Genomic DNA, 22,954 nt, shown 5'->3' with positions numbered 1-22,954 from the left:
TACCCAAAACATAAAATTTCAAGCATCGTTCCCACATGCCTGACAGTGAAGTTGGGCCACTTAAGAAATACTCCTTTAAAAATCACAACAACCTAAACATTTGAAAAGGTTGAAAGTTTAAAAATCTCCCTGGAAAATGCTCCCTCTCAAACAGCACCCACAGCAGCAGCCCCGTGCTGTGACACCCCAGAGCGGAGGCAACTGCTTTCGAGCTGCCCTGGAGCAAGGAGACCGTGGGTGCTGCCGTCAGAGAAGGGATTGAAACCAGGCTGCTGCTGGCTCCCTAGCTGTAGGTTTTTATAAAAATCTCTCTGGATAGATACCCAGCCTGCCCAGAAGACATTACAGTCACACTGTCACATCATCCCTTACTGCCCTGCAGAGCCCCAGTCACCAAAGCTGGTCTGGTGTTGGCTTTGCCCCTGAAGGGATCCATCCCCGAGACCAAGCACTGCCAAAGCCGTGTTCTCCCAAGGGGCAAACCCAGCGGTGTGTTTCCAGCTCAGACAGCAGCTCGGAGGCTTTTCTGCCTGTGACGTGAGTGAGCAGCATGAGCCAGGCTGGTGTCTGTGTCCTGTCGGTCCTCTTTCGTATCTGCATTCTTAGGGTCTTCTCTGCTGGTTAATTAGTGAGGATATCACTGTCAACAGCAACTTCTGCAATTAGAATCCAGATGTGGACTAAAATCTAGGTGAACTTTAAATGTAGGTATTTTAAATGCAATGAATTTCACAATTTCCAAAAGCCAGGTCCTGCTGAATAGGGGACTGACACCCAATTCATCACAATGACTTGCACTGTGCACCTCAGAATTAATTGCTCTTGAGAGAGCTGTAGTCCAAGAATTACTGGCTGGTTTTTTGTTGTTGTTTTGTTTTGTTTCATTTTTTAGAAAATAAAACTGAGCAGTAAGGGAGGGGGCTGCAGTGCAGCGGGGCTCTGCATGGAATGGGGCCAGCTCTCCGCTGAACATGGAGAAGGGCCCTGCAGATGCTCCTATCTGCCAGCCCGTAATTAATAAATTATTGAGACAATCCTGAAACAAGCAGATGAAAAAGGGGATGAAAGACACTAGTGGAAGACAGACAGCCCCACTGTTTGGGGAGGATCTAAGCTATCATGTCCAAAAATCGTTTTAATCTCCTGCTGTCAGAAGGCACTGATCACTTCTGATGGGGAAGGCGGGGTGGGGACGCCTGGTGCACGGTTTCATCTCCTCTCCCCTCGCCGAGCGTCAGGCAGACACTGCTCATCTCGCCGTTGGGGCAGAGCCAGCAGAGAGCACCTCCGGCTCCTTCCTGCGGCTCCTTGGAGGGGTGAAGGCGACGGGGGCCCCGGGCTGCTGCCACCCACAGCGCCGGCACGGACAGGGCCGGGACGCGTCGGGACCGGGGGTGCCGGGGGGCCGCAGCCCCCACCAGCTGCCAGCTCTTCTCGTCGCCGCAGCGATTTTGAGCAAAACTCGTGAATAAAGAAACTGAGCAGCAAAATCAAAGTATCCAAGAGTCTCTTTAACACAGCAGTATCAAAAGTCCCTTAGTGATTCTGATTATTTTCATTATTTAAGAAAAAAAAAAAGCTCTTTTTTTTTATTTTTTCTTTTTGGCAGAAAGAGAGAGATGGGAAAGGCGGGACCCCGGGATCGAAGCGGGGAGGGCTGGAAGCCCTGCTGCCTCTGCAAGCTCCCGGACCCCGACGGCCGGCGCTGTCCCGCCGCGTGCCCGCACGGCCTCGCAGGGGAGGCGGGGGCCGCCTGCCCGTCGCCCCGCGCTTTCGTTGTTTCTCTTCTGGGACGCGTCGCCGGCTGCGGGAGGCGTCCCAGCGGGGCTGTACAACGTGCTACGTCTGCAGCCTAACGCCGGTGTCACACCTGGGCTCCCGGCTCCTGCGGCGCCTTGGCACAGCCTTTACCTGCACGTTTATTTTTGCTTTGGCACAGGACATATTTTATTTATTTATTTATTTATTTATTTTACCTATATTTATTCTCTCAGCCCCCCCCCCCCGAGGCCAGGGCCAGCACCGTGCCCCAGCGATCACCGCTGCCCGGCGCGCCGCGGGCGTTGCAGGCACACGGGCTGCGGGGCACACGGCGGGGCGGCGCCCCAGCCCAAAGCACACCGCCCCCACGGCTCCGGGACTCCCCACGCGCCGTCCCGCTGCGGCGCCTCCCCGGCCCGTCCCCGCCCGCGGCCCGCTCAGGGCGCAGCGCCCCCGCCCGGCAGCGCCGCCCCCCCCCGCCGCCGCCCCTCAGCGGGGCCGCAGCGGCACCGGCCCGGCCCCGTCAGCGCCCCCCGGCGGCCGCGCGGAGCCCGCGCTGCCTCCCCATTGGCCGGCCCCGGCCCGTGCCCGCTCATTGGCTGCCGCCCGAGCACCGCCCGCTGGTACGTCACAGGGCGGGCCGCTCCCGATCTGGCTTCTGTGATTGGCAGCGCGCAGCCGCTCGCGCGGTCTGATTGGTGCGCGGGGATCCCCCGCTCTGCCCGCTGATTGGACGCAGTTCCTGGTTTTTTTTTTTTTTTTTTTTTTTTCCCCCGCTCCGGCCTGTTCCGTCCTGCGTGACGTCAGTTCCGGTCCGCTCTCCGGGTCACGTGAGGCGCGACCCCGCTCCGCAGGCGGCGCGGGGCGGCCCCGGCAGCCAATCGCGGCGCACCTGACTTCCTCCATTCAAAGTCGGCGGGCGCCGCGGCCAATCGCGAGGCGCGCCCGCCCCCGCGGGCCCTGACGGACGCGCGGGGCGGCCAATGGGGCGCGGCGGGGCCCGGCCGGGGCGGCAGCGGCTCGGCGGCGCTGCGAGGCGGCCATGGCGGAGCGGGGCGGCGGCGGCGGCGGCGCGGGGGGAGGCGGCGGCGAGGGGGAGGCGGCGGCGGAGCGCTTCGGCGGCGACATCAGGTGCGGCGGCTCCCGCCGGCCGTGGCCCGGCCCGGCCCGGCCCGGCCCGGCCCGCTGCGGCCTTAGCGCGGCTCGGCGCGGCGCGGCGGGGGCCGGCGGCGGGGGGCGGCGGCGGCGGCGCCTCGCGGAGCTCCGCGGCAGCCGGCGGCCGGGCCGGGCCCCCCTGCGGCCTCTGCGGGGCGCGGCTCTGGGGCCCGGGCGCGCTCCCGGCCTGCGGGGCTGGGGCCTGCTGGGCGCGGGCGGAGGGGGGCAGGGCCCGTAGCCGCGCCGGGGCCGGGCGCCCCCCCCCCCCCCCTCCCCCCTCCTCGAGCCCGGTCCCCGCGGGTAGCAGCAGCTGGGGGAGCCCGGGGGCAGGGCGGGGGGCGCCCCGAGCCCCGGGGGGCTCGGGGCCGGCGGGACGCGTGCCCGCGGCGCCTGCTGCCCCCTGGGGTGCGGGTTGCGCACCTCTGTGAGGAGAGGTGGTGATCGAGGGGTGACCACCGGGAGCTGCGGAGGGGAAGCCCCCGTTGAAGTGGTTGCACGCTTATTTTGTTCAGTAAAGCCTGGCCTTTTCCCACGTTTTGTGTTTCACGAGGGCCCTTCCCCTTTCACTGTAAGAACTTCTGTGCCTCGGTGTGGTGGTGAGCAGGTGTGAAGTGTGTCTGTCTCGGCCTCGCCCGCAGGATGGCTCAGCAGCAAGCACTGAGGTTCCGTGGCCCGGCGCCCCCGCCAAACGCGGTCATGAGAGGCCCACCACCCCTCATGAGACCTCCTCCGCCCTTCGGGATGATGCGAGGTCCTCCGCCGCCACCTCGGCCCCCGTTTGGACGCCCTCCGTTTGACCCAAACATGCCTCCAATGCCTCCTCCGGGAGGGATTCCTCCACCGATGGGACCTCCGCACCTACAGGTAACGAACAGCTGGGTGGTCCTTTGATTTGGAGAGTTGGGGCTTAGGGTTTCTTTAGGTTCGTTTTCATGAACAGTGTTAAGAAGAGGAGAGCTGCTGAGATGGGTGAAAAAAACAGGGCATGATAAAAGCTCTTGAGGCTCTTGTGTCGTATTATGAAACTCATGCACACACGGGGTAATATAAAAGCAATTTACATTTAGTTCCTTAAGGCAACTCTAAATTAATCACGCAGTTAGGGTGAACTCACCACCAGAATGTTTACTAAAACCTGGCTTCACATTGGTGCCTTGTGGCCATGTGCAGCGCAGGGTTCAGTTGTGCTCAGGCTTCTGAGCTCGAGGAAGCAGGCGTGTGAGGCGCGCACCAGTCCCGTAGGGTAACCTTAATTGTGCCGTAGCCGCTCACTGAGGTGATGACGGTTCATCACAAAGACTGACGGGGAAGCTACCGCGTTACATCGAACTGAATCCCACTGAAGGTCCTGCGTGAACTGCACCTGTAGTCACCGTGGAAGCTTGTTGTTGTTTTAGATCACCAAGGAACTGGTTAGATAGACAAGTAGTAGCTCTGAGAAGCAGGTATATGACCAGTGACCCCGTGTGTTTTGTTTCAGCACTCTTCTCGGAAGGTTGTGTCATTAGGAATGCACCAGAAGTTGTCAACAGACTGACCAAAAAACAAAAAGTAAATGTTTGAAAAAATTAAGACTAGGCTTAGTGTTTGCCTGGATCAGCAGCATGTCGCCCTCATGCTGACATAAGTTTGTCTCCCTCTCAGCAGAGGGAGAGCGCTCTTTATCTTATGATCGGTGTGGTGGTGTTCGGTTTGTGCTTTGTGTTTTGTGTTTTTTTTTTTTTTTTTTAACTTTGGGTGTTCCTGGCATCTACAAGATTAGTTTGAGCCTGCCATGAGCCTGTTGGGCTCAAGTAAGTTAGATTTCTGCTTGTCTCTCGTGGTGGTGTGTCTCAAGTTCTTCTGCTTACTTTTCAGAGACGTGGACAGTTTGAAAGGCACAACGTATTTGTGAATAAGAAAAGTTTTGTTTTAACGGCAGTATAATTACCGTGTGGGACTGTAGGTGGTAAAATATTGCTGTGCGGTTTATAAATAAGGGTTCAAATCCACTCGTTATAACTGAACAGTAAACGCTAGTGCTGTGAAATGTACTCTGGAAAGTATGGACGTGGGCAAGATGGAAAGAAAATAGTGTTGTGGGTTATTTCATGGTATTTTGGGTCCTGCTTCACCTGTGTTCCCGGCAGCATTGCTGTGGGAGCATTTATCCTCATTCCTCCTCATGCAGGTGGGTTCACTGTGTAACTCTGCAAACAGTTGTACGGCAAACGGCGGGCAGGATGAAAGGAAGCAAGGAAGCCGCTAGAGCAGGAACGAGGCCCTAAGCTGCATTTCGCCTGAAACAGAACAGCAGCAAACTGTGGCCTAGTTTAGTGTGAGGGTAGCATCTTGAGCACAAGATTTCAGGAAAAAAATAGTGTGTGTCTTCCGTAAGAGTTTCTTCTTTTCCCTTGGGCACGTAGCGTGTTGTTACAACTTGGGCTGCTCAGGGAGGTGTGAAATAGCTGTTAGCTTCATTGAAACCTCCTCAGGTGAACAAAAGTCCTGTTGGACCGAGGATGGAAACAGTAAGTGTGAGGGATGCGAACAGCCCCGCTCGTCTTGTTGGATGCCGTCTTCTCTGTTCCTTTCATTTAGCACCAGGGGCCTTGTTCTGGGGTACGATTTCGTGCTCAGCCTAAGGTTATGTAAGGCTATTTCCCCCTGTTGCACCTTTCTCTGGTGCTCTGTGATCCCATTTCACCACTTGCTCCTGTGCCCGTTCGCTGCCTTGAGAGCTGCTGAAGCAAGGGAAGGTGTCAGAGCATGCACAGCGGGAAGTGCTGGGCCTTGCTTCCTGAGCGCTGTGCAGTTTCACGAATCAGTCAAAGTTCATTTGAAGCCCAAAGCCTTAGCTGCTGCTAGCTCCTTACGTGTTTGATTTATTTTCCGGATGTGTTTCAGCTCTCAGCTGTTACATCGTCACTGTCTCACTGTGCCATGCAGCGAGCGTCCTCTGCGGCTCCTTACCACACGAGGAATCCCTGCACGAAGCGTGTCTGTGTTCTCGCGCCGTGTCAGCACTGTACCCTGCCTTGCACCTGGTGCTAAAGGTGGTGGTGTAGGAACGGAGGAGAAGGTGTGCTGGGTGTGCAGCTGAGGGGTTGTTCTCGATTCATGACTGCACGCCTGGGATCCCTTCCTTTGCTCTTGGACTGCCCCGGAGTGCTCTAACTTCTTTTTTCCAGGAAGTGGCAAAAAGGGAGCTGTTGGGGGTTCTTGGTGCAGCTTGTAGAGCAGCAGAGAGAGAGATCGCCCAATGGCCAGATGGAGGAGCTGTAGAGGAGAAGTAGTCAAGGAAGGAAGGAGTGAAAGGCTGCTGTTACCTAAATGGCTCTTTTTGTTTGTTTTTAATTCTGTCCATGTATTCTTGACTTCCTTTATAATCAGTAGGGTAGTATTCAGTAAAACTCCGAGTCGGTACATGAATTTAAAAAGCAGTTCAAAATATCAGTCTTGCAGCAGAAACGTTGATCTCAGGGAAACTTCCAAAAGAAACCAAGTACAGACAAAAACCAAGGACACGGCACACGCTGAAAACCACAAAGGGCAGGACTCAGATTCTCAGTGCATGGGTGCAGCTCCGAGTCAGTGCGTGTGGCGTGTCACGGAGCCACCCCGTTTCTGTTACGCGGGATTTCCTGCACACATTCCAGCTTCAGCAGAGCCCTCCTCTTGCCGCATGTGTGCATTTCGCTATCAAGCCTGTCAGTTACGAGTGTAGAGCTAGAAGCTTTTTACAGTGGACTGTCTCGATACTGCCTTTATCAAGAGGAAATCTTTTGACTCATAAATTCATTTAAAACTGGAGTGATTCACCAAGGAGAAATTTGCACGGGAAATTTCAGAACGGTCCAAATAAATGGGTGAAATAAATGAACTCAGCGTACCTTTAATTGGAAAACAGGCAGAAAACAGGTTCATGTGCAACAGTGATGCGCAGGGCGATTCTGAATTTCTTCAGATGATGCATTAGTGAAGCTGTAATTTGATTTTCTTGGTTTTTTGAACTAGCGCTAGTTAGTATTTTACTTAACGGATAATTGAGAACTATAATGGGTTGGATGAAATCTGCTGCTCTGCCATGCTAATAAATAGGATGCTTGCGTGTGATTTAATCTCTTGGTGTTTCTTCACTGGGAGAGTCATTGTGTGTTTGGGGTATTGCAGGAAATCTTTGATTCACAGCTAGGGACATCTGAGCAGCAGCTACTCAGGGACAGTTCCTGTTCTTTCTTTCATGCGTTAGGATATTTTCTCCTTTTTGTGAGAGGAGTTTTCTTTCACCCCACTTGTTTTCCTGCCACTCTTCTCTGTTGCTTTGCATTCATGTTAACATCTCAGGTGTGAAGTGCTTCCTACAGCTGTTCTGCCATGGGTGGTGGTTTGTCGGGGAGCGCGTGCTCTGAACTGGTAACGTTAGTTGTCAAAGAAGCTCTCCAGACTGGTGGAGTTAGCCTTACCATAGCTGTAACGTGTGTTGGTGCTTTAATAAGGGAAAACCCTGCTTGAAAACTGTATTTTATTATTATTATTGTTATGTCTTCAGAGACCACCGTTTATGCCTCCTCCCATGGGTAGCATGCCACCGCCTCCTGGTATGATGTTCCCTCCGGGAATGCCGCCTGTCACTGCCCCTGGAACACCAGCAATGCCCCCAGCGGAAGAGATATGGGTAGAAAACAAAACTCCAGATGGCAAGGTAAGATGAATACCGGAACCAACAAAGTGATGTGTGTCTACTGCTGTTGTAAAGATGTTGTCAGATGGTCCTGCACACGGAAACTCCAGATCTTTTAAAAGTGATTGTGTGACAAAATCCTATACTTTCATTGATCCTCTTATTAGTAGTGCTTACCTATGCTTAGAGTGGGAGCAGTTACACCAATTTGAGTGCTTCCCCTCCAGAAAAACAGTTGTTTGATGGCGATGTTTTTAAATTGCAGGTCTATTTCTATAATGCACGTACACGTGAGTCAGCATGGACTAAGCCAGATGGGGTCAAAGTTATTCAGCAGTCGGAGCTGACGCCGATGTTGGCTGCCCAGGCCCAAGCCCAGGCCCAGGCCCAGCAGTAGGTGCCTCCACGCCAACCACCAGCAGTCCAGCATCTGCAGCGTCTCCGTCAACGTCCTCGAGTACTCAGTCCTCCACCACCTCTACCACAACCACAGCCACGTCAGTTTCACAGACGATTTCCAGTGAGTACCTCGGGGTTTCTCAAGCTTTGCAACATTGGGGATGCTGCTTTGGGGAGCTGCTGCAGCAAAAACTTAATATCCAGGAGGAAGCAGTTGCTACATCAAGTAGAATAAGTTTTTAAAGTACAGCATTTAATCCAGAAGACCCTTGCGTGTGGTCTTTTTTCTTTAGGAGACCAGTACTGTATTCAAGTGAGTAAATCGCTAGTCAGTATGCAGCCCTTTTTCTTTAGGTCTTTGTATGCTTTTTCCTGCTGTTACCATCTCAGAGCTGTTATACATCCATTTCCTTTTGACTTTAAAGCTAAACTGATCTTAAAAGTATTTCACAAAAGTTAATTTGAGGTAGGAATTACAGTTGTACCAATTTCCTCTGTTTCCAAAATTGCATTTGTTGCTTTAAGAGGAAATCTTCCAGTGCTGCTTCTGGACTGCATAGAATTGGTCAATTGCAGAACTGAGTTGCTTCTGTTGTCTTATTTTTATTGCTAGAAGTCTTCCGACTAAGCCTTGTAAGTTCCCATTTTTTAGAGTTGCATAAAAATGGAAAAAAGAAAGTCCTTAGACCCGTAATTACTCACTGATTACTTTTGAATAATAGTCTGAAAATTACTGCTGTTTACATGGGCTGAGTCTTTGCTCCCAAGGATTTTCCAGCTGAGGGAACCTCAAGAGAATGGGGACTGAATTTATGCAGCATGGACATAATGCATGTTTTACAGAGTATCTACGTGCAAACAGTATAATTTGTTATATAAGTTGATTGGCATCTATGTGCTAACAAGTGCCTCTAGTGCAGAGCATCTACACAGAGCTGTATTTTATGTATTAGAACTCTATTTGCAGGAGTGTGTCACAAGCAAACAATTGAGTAAAAAAAAAAAAATAAATAAAAATCACCTAGCATGGACAAAGCAAGGCGTGCTTATCAAGGAAAGGTTTGGTTAGTGTTACTGTCTGTGCCGGGCTTCTGAAAGCGCAACATTTATGTTGGTCTGGCATGCTGTTGTTTGATAGTCTTGGCGACTGTAGCTGTGCTGGCAGAATGTGTGCAGTGGTCAGGCCAAAGAGCGTGCAGAAGACCAGCAGTTGCTGACCTGTTCGAACTCCAGCTGTACTGGATAGTTTCCTCCCCTCCAATTCTTTCACCATTTTTCTGTAGCAGGTGAGCCAAGTCAAGCTTAATTTACAGTTCCTCCCAAATGAACGGGAGTCAAGTTCAGGTAGCCTGTAAATTGTGCTTCCAGTTAGCGCTGGAGGGCAGACAGATCATTAGAGTAGCAAATAATTTGTATGGCTCAAAGCGTTAAATGGCTTTAATTTGAAGGAGAACTTAATATCGTGTTCAGTTGCTTTGTTGAAATACGGTCTGGTGTCATCAACTAGAGACTATAGCCATTTTGATGGGTAGCAAGAAGCAGGTGGAAGGTGAATGTCAGGTGCTAGCCTAGGCTTCTGAGAACTACTCCTGCTTTTGAAATAGCACTTTATTTATGCACGTTCTCTGAAACAAATTTTCCTGATATGAAACACTAAGAGTCTGCTCTACTTCTGCATGTTCTACCTGCTAAACTTTGTCTTTGCTTTCCAGAACTGTTACTGTTGGTGTCTATGCCTAGGTGATGAAATTTCATGATTTAAAATAATTTTACAACTCTCAGGCTCGGCCTGTAAAAGACTGGGGCTTCTAGCTAAGCTTCATTGTTGTCTGGTACTGATTTGACACAGGACTCAGAAGAAATGACATACTGACTGTTGACTCTGTTTCCCTAAATTTTAGGCAGTGCTAAGAACTTTCACCTGTCCTGAAACATTTAACAACAGGCCAAAAATCTTTATCTAAAAACCTTAATACTGGTGTCCTACTGGGAATGCTTCTGGTTGTCGTTAAATAACGGAGACATACGGTGTGCCTATATGTAATGTGTTCATGAGCTGGTGGGTTTTGGTGTTTTTTTGGTTAACTCATTTTTTCAACAGTTCCTCTTCTCCTCCACCAAACCTTTGGAGTACAGATTTGTAAGATCTTTGTAAGCTTTAATCACTTGGATCTCTAGCTTCTGTTTTGTCAGTGCTTTGATGTGTAGCACTGTTCCTGGTTAAATGCTGATTTCAGCTGTGCTACAGGGATTGCTGAATTGAATTGTGATATTGTATTTTTCCACTGGGAGGCACTGAAGTCCAAGAAAGTTCTTGCAGCTTTGAAAAAAAAAGTACTTTGCTTTTCCGTGCTTAATTACACATTTTAAATTGATACTTTTCCATTCTTGGATCACAACTTCATAAGCACAGTTTTAGCTAGACTGTTGTCATGCACGTGCTGCGATCACTATGCTTGTTTAAAAATAAACCACCTTTGTTTGTGCAGTGTAAGAATGAACACGTTTTCCATTTGAAACTCTTTGCAGTGTTCCTTTTTATTCTTCTGAACAGGGATACAGAGTAGAATTTAATTTATTTACTAAGCAAGCTCTGTTTGTCCTTTGGTATACTTTTGGCACTACTATAGAGACTTGTTAGGAATAAAGAATGGTACAAAGTAAAACTTGACATTGCCTTTCTTTGTAAATACATAGTGTTACAGAGAAGGCAAAGGCTTTTTTCTTTCCAAGAATGTCTTCCTGTTGATTTTATCTAAGCATATCTGCTTATATGACATCTGTTGGGAAACAGAGAGCCAGTATGTTTGCAGCAAATATATTGTAGTACCTAAGATACAAGGTGTTCTCTGTTTTTTTTTTTTTTTTTTTATCAGCACCTACCACACAAGACCAGACCCCGAGTTCGGGTGTTTCAGTTGCCACACCATCAGTCAGTGTTTCAACCTCTGCTCCTTCTGCTACACCTGTGCAGACTGTACCCCAGCCAGTCCCACAGACATTGCCTCCTGCAGTTCCTCATGCAGTACCTCAACCAACTGCAGCAATTCCTGCTTTTCCACCAGTAATGGTACCTCCATTTCGTGTCCCCCTTCCTGGCATGCCTATTCCACTTCCAGGTAAATTGGCGAACTGTAATTGTCTTGTCCGCTACATGTCCATGTTGTCAATTTGTTTGCACTCATGTGTCCACTGTGTACGGAACTTGCCTGAATCCTCTCCACTTAGAATATTTTTGAAAGAATTCAGGGTTAGCAGACAGACTTTTTAATTAACAATGAAAATGAAATTTTTGACTTCTAATTCTTTGATATCCATACCAGAAAATAGCTACATTTAAACATGTAACCCTTTATCTTTTATATGATTGGAAATATAAGAATTGCACTAAACACTTCCTAATCTTATGGCATGTGTCTATCTCGTCATCCTATTAAAAAAAAAAGTGAGCTTTGGACAGAATCTGTAAGTGACTGAGAAAATTGTAGCTCTGTATTTTACCAATTACAATATCACTTTAACTTTTTTCAGCTTGTTTGGTATAGAGCTCGAGTCTGGGGCTTAAATGTTTATTAGGACACGGATTATAGCCGAAGAAAGTTAGATGAAAATAATTTACGAGCAGGAAAAATTACCATTCAAATGCGTTGCCCTGGAACGATGTTGGGTGTTTGTAGTTCCTTTGTTCTGCAACTATTAAGTGTGATGCTGAATGTTTAAGCAACATGTTGAGCTTTAAATAGAGGACAGTTAAATTAAGGCATTCAGGATGCCAGGGTGTTATCCCTAAGCTTCAGATGTAAAGACCATTGTGACAACATCATAGATGGGAGCCCCCTGGTGCCTGGCTTAGTTATATTTTATCAAGTTTTGATAAAAACATTTGGTTAGATACCGAAGGAAATATTTTAGTCTGGCAAAATTTTGGACTTGACCTGCTCTTTGTAATCACTGAACAGGTCTTAACTGGTCCTTAAAACCACTCATTGCTTAAATACTCCGGTTTTCATGGATACGGTTCCTGTTACTTCTGTTTCAGTGTGTAGTAGTACAATGAAATACATGAGAGTTGGTGGTTTTCCGTTGCAAGGAAAGCTTTGAGACCCCAGTTGTGTTGGATACAAGTTAGTTTCTGATGAAGAATTACAAAGAAGCAGCTCTGAGCTGCCTCCTCACCTTTCTTGCTCTGTACAGGCTGAGGGAGGTGACTACTTGCCTGCTGTCCACTCAATGCCTAGATGCAGTACATATGATGGATGGCTTTAACCTCCCATTTAGTTAATTAGATGAAAAGAAATGCTTTAGAACACTCCTTATATCCTCTTTGATAAAAAGCTAAAAGCACCAAAGTAGTTAAAAGGGGTATTCGTTTTACCCATCGGGTAGAAATATGTGGAATAAAAAGCATTTATTTTGAGAGAAACTAGAAGAGAGGACCAACTTTTAGTTGTTTCTTCTAGAAGAATATTACTTTTTCAAATAACTAGGCAAAGCTTTTTCCATCTGTAGTACGCTCGAAAAGGCAATCACAGCGTAGTACTCCTTGTTTAAGGACAGACAAACATTCTGAACATAATATTCAAGGCTGGGTGAAAAATGAGTAAAGAATGTGGGGAGAATTCTGCTGCCTATATTTGTGAGGTTTGGGAGAACAACAGAAATGCCTAAGCCTTAGAAGTGGCCAGCTGACTGCTCTTAACTGCAGTTTCTGACGTTGTCAGCAAAGAATCAGAATAGCATGAAGGGTTCTTATGCATCTTTGAAAGATACAATCGCCTACTCAGCTGTGAACTGTCTGGTGAAATGCGAATGGTTAAACTAGCAGAGGTGAGTGCCAGTGAAAATGGACACCCTGGGCTGTGTGGTTGGTTGATTTTTTTTTGTAAGTTCTCAGTCAAAGAACTTACTGAGTACAGAATGCAGTGCAGCAGGAATGACAGAGGAAGAGCGTCAGTCACCTCCTCCTTAGACTCTTACTTGAAAACGATTCTTTCAGAGCTTCAGTGGTAGTAAGTGTAGATGTGGCCTCTTCTGTTCTCGTGGTGAGATGAGCCTTTGGGGTTGAACCTGTAACACACGAGAAGGATACCTAGCAGAAAGAGCACGTTTCCACTGATGAGTCTAATTTGTTATTTTGCCTGATTACAGAATAAAACCATTTGACTCCTTTCAGCTAGCTCTAACCTGAGTTGACTGTAATGGTTTACAACCACCATAAAAAAAATATATATATATTTTATAGTAAAAAAAAAAAAATAAAGAGAAGTGAAAATGACTCTAAGGCAGTAAAAGGTGAATTCAAAAAGGCTTACAAAGTTTTTAATGTATAGATGTTTGGGGCTTTCAGCAGTTCATATAAAATCAGCTGGATTGCTTTCAAGTTACAGGGACAGAGTTGATGAATGCCATTGTCATGTGATTGCAAAGTTAATCTCTGTATTATGCTGTAGTAAGACGGAGCAATGGAAGAGTTGATTAGTGATATCTCGTAATCTCAGATCTTAAAAAGTAAGTCTGCTTTCTCTTAATTCATATGTTAAAAGTTAGCTGTATGTTTGAAAATGAACTTGGCAGAGGAAACAGCTTGGGTATTTGCTAAGTCTTATCTGCGCTGTGGTATCTCTAATTTCAGCAGTCCCGCAGATGGCATTATTTATACTGACCCACTTCTAAGACATGCTGTAACTTCCTTAACAAAACGAATTTTTGAGTACATAACATGACCCCCCTCCCAAATTTAGACAAATGCTTCATTCAGTGCTGTTTGAGTCATTGTTTTTGTGTCTCAATTCATACTTTTTTTTATAAAACTTGTTTTGGATTCTTTCATTGAAATAATTAGTAAAGAACATTACAATTCTATCTTTTCGCAAATATTTTTGAAATAAATTGGCAATAGTTTTAGTACACTTTTGATACTACATCTGTAATGAAGAAAAATAGAACTTACATTCGTTATAAACACAGGGGTTTAATTTCACTTTGTGCTGGAGGATTTCCAACCTCATATGATGGAATTGAAACAGTTTAGGGGGAAGTTTCTGAAGTGTTTCAGTTTCCAAGTGTCAAAACTAGACCAATGTAGAGAAAATTTGTGCAGTTTCCTTCTGTATCCTAACATGAAGGATTTTGGAAATGCATTCCCCTTACACCTGTCTAATTTCCTAATGAATTTTTCATCTAATTGAAGAGGATTAGATGCTTTCCCCTTTGTGGCCTGTGTCACAGCTGGAGAGCAGAACAGTTGCATGATGGCTTTGGAGAACTAATGCTGTTTTTAGAGCATTTTCAGCTTGTGACATTCTAGGTAACAAAAAATGAAGAAAATGTTTGCTGCCACTGACCTAGTGCAGCTTTTTGTACCTCTGTACGCGGCTTCATGGCTTTTATTACTATCCCCCCTCCCCTTCTTCCACCTCCAGCCTTTCCTTAATGACCTTCATCACCTCACCTTTTCCTCTGGGTTGAACTTGGATTTCATCCCACCACTCCTTGCTAGTCCGACTAGTTTAAATCTGTCCTACTCTTGCTACTTCTTCCTAAATGCAGCAGCAGACTGAAAGAAGCAAAGACAGTCAGTTTCACTTTGCTGCTGCTCTGATGGATCTGTCTGAGCAAATCCTGTCAGTGGAAAACATCACCATTAGCATAATCTTCCCTGGTGCTACCTGGCCTAGAATGAACTTAAACCCCTGAGTCGTCATTCAAGTATCATGGTGGGTTTTTTGTTTTATTTTTTTTAAGCAGCATCCTAGTAATTGCTAAACAGATGGCTTAATGTAGGCAGAAACTGTTGCTGCAGCTTAAAATCAGTTTTAAATTTGATCTGGCATAAAATTCTGGAGCAAAAATAATTTACCTTTTCCTGTCAAAGCGGCTTTCTTTTTTGCCAGCTGAAAATGGCATTCCAAATTGTAGCAGGAAATCTGTAGCATCCAGACTCCCAGTGGTAGCTGACGTACAATGGCAGCTTTCCAACATGCTTGCTTATCCGTTTTACAGGTGTAGCAATGATGCAAATAGTCAGCTGCCCGTATGTAAAGACAGTCGCTACCACCAAGACCGGTAATTTTCAAAACCATCTTAGTTCGTTTTGTCTGTAAGTTGGCATGGTAGTGAATGTTGTTGTTTATTTTTTATTTATTTATTTGCTTCCCCCAATTAATTGCATATATATACTTTATTTTCAAGACCAGTATAAATGCAAATATCGTATTTGGCCAGGAAACAACTTTTCCAATTAACTGTTAGTGGTAGCTTATTTTATACCAAAAAAAAAAAATCCAGTACATTTTTCTGTAATCACTGAGTTCTGTAATACTTGTGACCCTCTTCATGCCCATACCTCTTAGTTATTAGTTTCTTGTGTGTGGATTTTTGTTTTTCTGACTTCCACATGTATAGTGACATGATTGTGCTTGCATGTTGGTGTGCGTGTACGTGTGTCTTAGTATAAATTTTCATTTTTCATATTATGCATTTAAGAAATGCCATTTACTGAAGTTAGTTTATGGCAATATGTAATGTGTACTTTTTCCCCTTATTTAAAATGAAACTTTTTCATGTAAATGGTAAAAGCTCAAAATTATGATCTTGTGGTGCTAGTCTTATCCAATTCACTTTTATGGAAGTTGTCATTCAAAATACTTTCAATATATCCATTTTCTTGGGATAAAGAGAGAATTAATAGAATAACGTAGCATTTTGACTTTTTTACCTTTGCATATTTGCTTGACATTTTGCTTTAGGATGTGAATAAAATGTTTTTTCCAATCTTCAATACTAAACAAAACCATCACACAATCTGAAATAATTTAATTCTTATTTCTTCTTATCCAAGGCTCTAAATTTATGTTAACTTTTAAGTCAGGGTTTAAGATGTACCAGAGTTCTGATCCATATTGTATTGTATGGCTGAAATTCAAACCAACATTTTTTTTTTTACACAAAAGCATTAGGAGTATGTTAAAATGACAGAATTATTCCACTGTTTAATTATAACTTGCTACAGAGAAATAAGAAAGATGGGTTTCTTAGCATAATGCTTCATTTTGAAGTGTTAAAGGAAATGTCTAAAAACTAACAGGCTTTGTGCTGTGTAGAATTGGAAATTAATTAAAATTTTATTTATCTAATTTTCTTGGTAACACAGGCATTACTGATCAGAAAACATAGGACGGAAATTTAGTAACTATGCCTTGCTTTCAAATTTCATTTTCAAAATAATTTTTATGTACTCTGTAAAGTAAGTCAGTAAAGTGCTAGGCTTTTGTTCTTAGGTATTTCATTGTCATTTACTGTTTTGTTTTCTTTCCCTTTTTTCTTTTTTCCTCTTTTTGTTTCTCCTTTATATAGGTGTCTTGCCAGGAATGGCACCTCCCATTGTACCTATGATCCATCCTCAGGTTGCTATTGCCGCTTCACCTGCTACATTGGCTGGAGCAACAGCAGTCTCTGAGTGGACAGAGTATAAAACAGCAGATGGAAAGACTTACTATTACAACAATAGGACTTTGGAGTCAACATGGGAAAAACCCCAAGAACTGAAAGAAAAAGGTACTTTAATACAGCTTTATCCCAGGCAAAATTGCTTAGGCCATTAATGGTTGTGTTTGAAAATGTGAACAAGAATTTTTCTAATCCAGTATCTGCCTTAAGTGTATCTTGAAATCCTGGTTATAAGGAGCCATTTAGAATCATAGAATTATTCAGGTTGGAAAAGACCTCCAAGATCATCTGGTCCAACCATCCCCCACCATCAATATCACCCACTAAACCATGTCCCTAAGTGCACCAGGTCCAACCTTTCCTTAAACATCTCCTTCCTTAAACCGCCTCCCTGGGCTACCCATTCCAATACCTAACTAAAGACATTTAAGCTGTTTATGAGTCTGAAAGTGGTAGCTTCTTCGTTTCCCACTGTACTGAAAGAGTATTTTGTTCTAGAGTTGCTTTGATATCCTGGAACACGCAAATAAGTGCGTCTTTCCACTCCAGTGGAGTGTAAGTACTGTACCTACTCATCTGTTTGACGAGATCTCAAAGACAGACAGAAAGGTGTAGGTGGGGGCATCATTTATTTTAAAGAGTGTAAACCAGGAAAGTCTGTTGTTCATGAAAAGCTAAGTGTATGATAAGTTTTGAAATATGAAGAAACGGGAAATTACCTCCTGCCCCCCAGTTCCCAAGTTGTATTCAGGTCATATTCTGTGACTTGTCATTATTTTAATCCACATTATGTCAATGGGTGTTTTCCTTTGGAGGCAAATTCTTGTATCACAAATAAGGAAGAAGGGGCAAAAATCTCGTGGCTTTTATTCAATTTAGAGAGTCTTTTTTGGGGAAAAAAATCCAGTCAGAGCAAATAATTCTTGCTTTTATTCTCTCATGAATTCTTAGTAACAAGAAGTCTCTGTTTAGACACATTCCAAACACTTACGCAGTGAGATAGTTTAAGTAATTGATACCCATCTTTCTAATAAGTCAGGTTTAAATAATAGCTCTGCAATTTAGTGATGTGAAGTCATCTAAGCAAATATCAGTTTTGCTGACTGAAGATTATACGTTGTTTTTTTAAGTGGGTACAGTGCAATTTTCAGATGAGTCTCCATGAGTTTTCAGATGTTTTTTTGTCACAGCATTTCTAATCTGAAGGTGGCCTTCAATGTTGCATGCAGATTAATTTCTAGAAAATATTTCCTGGAAGTTTTGGAATCCTTATGTAATCCTAGCTCTGTATATACTTCATTTATTATTAACTCCTTATTGAGTTACTTGAGTAAATTTAATTCTTCCCTCTCTGGTTTTATCTTTTGATGCTTCATTTAAAAACCTATGCCTTAATTTAGAACAATTCAGAAAAAAACACTTCTCATCGTAGTGTAGACTTTTTTGTAATTGGATGCTTACTTCCAAAAGGAACGTCAGTCTATCTGACCATAAGTGCTAATAAATACTGTTTGTAAGAGACAATTTGAAGTCAAAGGAAGTCTTTGCCATTGTGATGGGAAAGAAATACTCTCAACTGCACATACATCACAAAGTGGCTAGCAATGAAGTTGAAGACCTCAAGGCTTCTCTTCTTGCTTTTCTTTAAATTTAATGTTTTTCCAGTTAGCTTTTTTCCACAGCTTTTGCATGATGTACTTACAAAAAAACAAAAAACAAACAAAAAAATTCCTTGCCAAAGTCCCGGTATCTCATGTTGAAACTTAAGAATTTTGAGACTTTTTGTTTTAGAAGTTGAATACTTATTTGAATGTGGATGATATTTTTTGTTACTGTTTTGGCTGTTTCTATCGGTACGTTTTAGCTAGCTTTTTAACAGCTAGCTAAAGGTTGTCCTGCAGTATTTCCTTGTCCAGTCCCAAGTAGATCATGCTACAGGAGATAAGATTATTTTTATAAGCACACATTGTAAAGCACAAGGAGGATGGAATGTGGCGAAAACACATTAAAATTTTTTCAATGCACAACAGTAGAAGCAAAGCTTACTGATAAAAGCACATCTTTTTTGGTTCTATAATTGTTTGTTAATAATACTAAGGAAATTTTTATCTTTATGCAGAAAAAATGGAAGAGAAGATTAAAGAGCCGATTAAAGAACCTATGGAGGAGCCTTTACCAATGGAGACAGAGGAAGAAGAGCCAAAAGAAGAACCTATAAAAGAACTTATAAAGGAGGTAAAAGACCTTGCAACCAAATAGTCAGTATCGCCATTTTGAATCCTACATCCTACAGGTGTGGATGCATCTGTAGACCAGGCATATTGACAGGAGACATGGTTAGTAATTTGAGTTCTTGAATTCCTGGGGTGATTTTGAAAGCCTTCCTTTTTGGCCTCACAGCTTTTTTTTTTTTTTTTTTACGGGGGGAAAAAAAACTTTACAAGTATGTGAATTAAGTTAAAAAAAAAATTAATGTGAACATAGACAAAAAATAGGTAATTACATAGGCGTGATGATCTCTCATCCTAAGATGTTCCGGAAAATGAAACTTGTTCTGAATATTTGGAATCTTTAAACAGCTATTTTCCTACTTCTTTACTACTTAGTTTTTGAACAGTTTTGAAACAAAACTGTCTTTCCATGTGCTATAACCAGTAAGTTTAGTTTTCTAGGAATGCATATCCTAGAAAATGTTTAGTGCTTACACTGCAACTTTTTTTGTAATGCTTTTTGTCATGCTGAAAAAGCGTAGGTCTTGAAGATACCAAGATGCTTGAATGAAAATAAACGTTTTTATATTGAGTTCTATGAACTTCATTGTAGATTTCTAAGCAAAACCACAGAATTCAATTGCTGGTTTTGTTACCCGTTTGCCCTGTTTGCTTTTGAGGTAGTTGCTAGTTTTTTGTTTTTGGCTTTAATCACAGAATCATAATATTACAAAGGTCACTGTAGACTTTTGACTGTTTCATACTCCATGTCTCAGTTTCACGTAAATGAATTTTAAGAATAAATACAAATTTCTTTATGAGAATTTGGACCATTGTCCCTATATTTAGGCCTTGAGCCAAGGGTTCATGCAGAACTAGGAAAGCATTTAAGTAAGGTTTCACTGAAGTCTAAGTTAGTAAACACGTAAAGGTTTTCTGGTTTGAGATTTTGGAATAGCAGTTACTGTCTATGTGATGAAATTACAATACTGTTGTTTGAAGTGTGGATGAAGTATATTTGTGAGCTGCTTATTAGCATTGTTTTTAAAATACTTTTGCTTGTTTAAAACGAGTTGCTTTAAAATAAATAATAGGCTAGCTATTATTGTTTGCATCCTGTAACTTTTTTTTATCTTGAGGAGCCAAAAGAGGAAGAAATGACTGAAGAAGAAAAGGCAGCTCAGAAAGCCAAGCCAGTTGCAACCACTCCTATTCCAGGAACCCCATGGTAGGTAATAATTTTCCCTATGGCCTGCAACCGGGGTTACCGAAACATCAGAAACATCATTTCCTGTAGATGCAAGGAAGGTTGCTGGAGAGGTAGAACAAGTAATAGTGTATGAAGAACCTTTTTCTTGGTACTCTTCTGACTCAAATAGCATTGGTTTCCTTCAGGCAACACAATTCACACTGTCCCAGTACTTTTGATGTTTAGTGGTGTGTGTGCATAGTCTTTGTACCACTCACTAACTGCTGTCTGCAGTCCTATGAGATATGTTACCAGCATAGATTTCATATCCCAGCCCTCTTCGTCTGCTACTGATTCCTCCTGATCTGGCATGAAACACTGGCCAAAAAAAAAAGCATGTACTACTTTTGCCCTTTTGCCTTGGGGAAGGACTAGGTGCAGCTACTGACCGAAACAATCCAATGTTTTTTAATGTAGGATAGATGCTCAATAGCAGCCTATATGTATAGTATCATGAAGACTTTACTCTCTCTGTGACCGTTATACTTCTATTCTATAGTAGATGATTTTCAAAATAAGAGTCAATTGCTTTCTCAAACGGAGCTGTGGTATATTCTTTACATCTTTTAAAACTACAAGCTATACTCAGTCCAAACACAATTTAAGTATAGCCAGTTTGTATCTACATTTCTCCTGTGGCACTAGACTGACTCCTCTAACCTTCTATTTTTATAGGATTTTCCTTGCTAGTATTTCCTGTGTTTCTTCCTGGTGCTGTTTATTATCCTGTGAAATAGCAATTGCAGAAACAAAATGTAATTGTCTTTAGAAGTTTTCTCTTGACCAACAGGCTTGTGATAATTGGTCCTTCTTTACATGGGGATATTTTAAGGTGTTATTTTTACTCTTTAGGAACAATGTAAATAACATCAGAAATATTAAAACTGGGGAACAGTTATTTATTAGTTTGAGTAAACTGACACACTACCATTGCATATGTAGAACATTACTTTCCATCATTTAAGACTTGCAATTATGGGAAGAGTCTTTTGTCAGTCCTCCTTCGTGGTAACTTCGAATTTAATCAAATGTGAAGAGAAGGTGTGTATTGACAAGTAGTGTGCAAGTTGTCACTGACTAAAAAAGTATACAAGCTAGAATCCACTCCTCCCTGCTCCACTTGTTTCTGTGCTGTTCCCAACATCATGTGGGTGAAGACGTCTATACTACAGTATTTATGTTGGTGCTGATTGACCAGACAGCCTGTTCCTGGCAGCTAATCATAACATATTCTTCAGACTCAGTTGTGCTGCTGTTGCTATGCCACCAGACCAAGATTCATGGATAGAAAAAGGAAAATTAGGATGTTTTAGACAGGAAAGGTGGGAATACTGTGAAAATGAAGGCAATGCTGTACACAATATTTTTAAGAAACTCAAAACAAAAGAAAAGCTCAGCCTAAAAGCTTTGGTAATTCAACAGCTTGTGAACCTTCTTGTTTCAATGAGTGCTGTAAAACTAATTTCAGGACTCAACTGAAGGTGTGAACCATACATTATTTCATGGGATTTGTCAGTTCTGCCAAGCTGTAGCAGTCTTCCTATAACACCTACTTGTTTCTTCTTTCTATAGACAAATATAGAGTGACTTATGAAAGAAAGAGCTTCCCAATATTAAACTTTTTGTCTTGTTCTTTCTCGGTCTTTGAATAAGGTAATACAAATATGGTAAAACAAGATAAGACTTCGTTTTCTGTTAAATTTCTAGGTGTGTGGTGTGGACTGGTGATGAGCGTGTTTTCTTCTATAACCCTACCACCCGGCTTTCGATGTGGGACAGACCGGATGACCTCATTGGAAGAGCTGATGTGGACAAAATTATTCAAGAACCTCCTCACAAAAAAGGAATGGAAGAAGGAAAAAAACTCAGTAAGAGCAATCTTATTGCTTGCTTTAGAAGTCTGAACATAATTTATCATTTATTTTGTGTTCATTTCCAAAATTAGTAACATTTAAATAAGCAAGAGAAATGTAAGCAGGTATTGAAGAATGCATATAGCTTTGGAATTTCTTTAAGAAAGATAGTGGGAATGCAAGAACTGCAATACAGTTTGAAAACAGCTGCCAAGAACAAAGAACACTCGAGATTTCTTTCTGGTACAAGTTCTAGCAAATGATCCTAGGATGACATGTGGGCTTGGTATTGGAGGAAAGCAAAGTGCAAGTAGATAACCAGGAGATCCAAATGTTCTTTGTTAGGCTGCTTAGCCAGATTTTTTTCATGGAAGTAAGAGGTCAGTATTTATATTTTTAAATGCAAAGCTTGCCACAAGTCCTTTAGTCCTGCCACTAAATTCTGATGGTATTTATCTGAAAGCAACTAAGACCATCTTCCTTTGTCAGAATGCAGTACTGTACACAGTGTCGTCTGTTTTTTGCACAAGGACAGACTCGTTGTAAAGATAAAAATCTAAAGTATTATTGAAATCTCTTCTACAGTTAGAGAAGAGCATGAATCTACAGAAGATGCAAATGAAGATGAGCCTATTAAAATTAAAAAGCGCAAGTAAGTTTGTTTTTAAGTACTAAGTAGCCTGTGTAAATAAAATAACTGAAGCTTCATGTGAGCAGTTCCTGTGCTCTTGTATGTAGTAACGTGGTAGCAGTAACTAAGAGGATTCATCACCTTCCTGCTGTTCTACATTAGCAGCTCAAGTGCTTGATATGGCTGAGATAGTAAGGAGGAAATAGCATTGCCTTTAGAAATCATTAAGATTGAAAGTAAATGGTATAAGCTATTTGTTGAGTCCAGGAAATACTTTGAGCATGATTTACCATAGAATTGTAGACTGGCTTGGCTTAGAAGAGATCTTGAAGATAACCTAATTCTGCCCCTGCCATGGGCAGCAATACTACCCGCTGAATCAGGTTGCCCAGGGCCCCATCCAGCCTGGCCTTGAACACCTCCTGGGATGGGGCATCCACAGCTTCTTTGGGAACCTGTTTCAGTACCATACCACCCTCTGAGTGAAAAATTTCCTCGTAACATCTAATCTAAATCTCTCCTCTTCTGGTTTACAAATATTCCCCCTATCATTATCGTACCTACCTGTGTAAAAAGTCACTCTCC

General features: G+C 43.4%; 1 protein-coding gene across 1 annotated transcript in view; it reads left to right on the top strand.

Moving 5' to 3' along the window:
* Nucleotides 1-2,733: 2,733 nt before the first annotated feature.
* The window catches only part of TCERG1 (transcription elongation regulator 1), a 35,838-nt gene continuing 15,617 nt past the window's right edge, over nucleotides 2,734-22,954 (top strand). The window contains 12 exon segments of the mRNA XM_066977306.1: nucleotides 2,734-2,892; nucleotides 3,555-3,780; nucleotides 7,448-7,600; nucleotides 7,845-7,968; nucleotides 7,971-8,099; nucleotides 10,855-11,097; nucleotides 14,981-15,043; nucleotides 16,334-16,534; nucleotides 18,546-18,661; nucleotides 19,776-19,864; nucleotides 21,593-21,753; nucleotides 22,324-22,390. Of these exon segments, the coding sequence (XP_066833407.1) occupies nucleotides 2,804-2,892; nucleotides 3,555-3,780; nucleotides 7,448-7,600; nucleotides 7,845-7,968; nucleotides 7,971-8,099; nucleotides 10,855-11,097; nucleotides 14,981-15,043; nucleotides 16,334-16,534; nucleotides 18,546-18,661; nucleotides 19,776-19,864; nucleotides 21,593-21,753; nucleotides 22,324-22,390 (1,661 nt within the window). The 5' untranslated portion in view covers nucleotides 2,734-2,803.

Source organism: Anser cygnoides, chromosome 14 (genome assembly GCF_040182565.1).
Source record: "Anser cygnoides isolate HZ-2024a breed goose chromosome 14, Taihu_goose_T2T_genome, whole genome shotgun sequence".
Classification (NCBI taxonomy): domain Eukaryota; kingdom Metazoa; phylum Chordata; class Aves; order Anseriformes; family Anatidae; genus Anser; species Anser cygnoides.
This window is presented reverse-complemented; position numbering and strand designations above follow the sequence as displayed.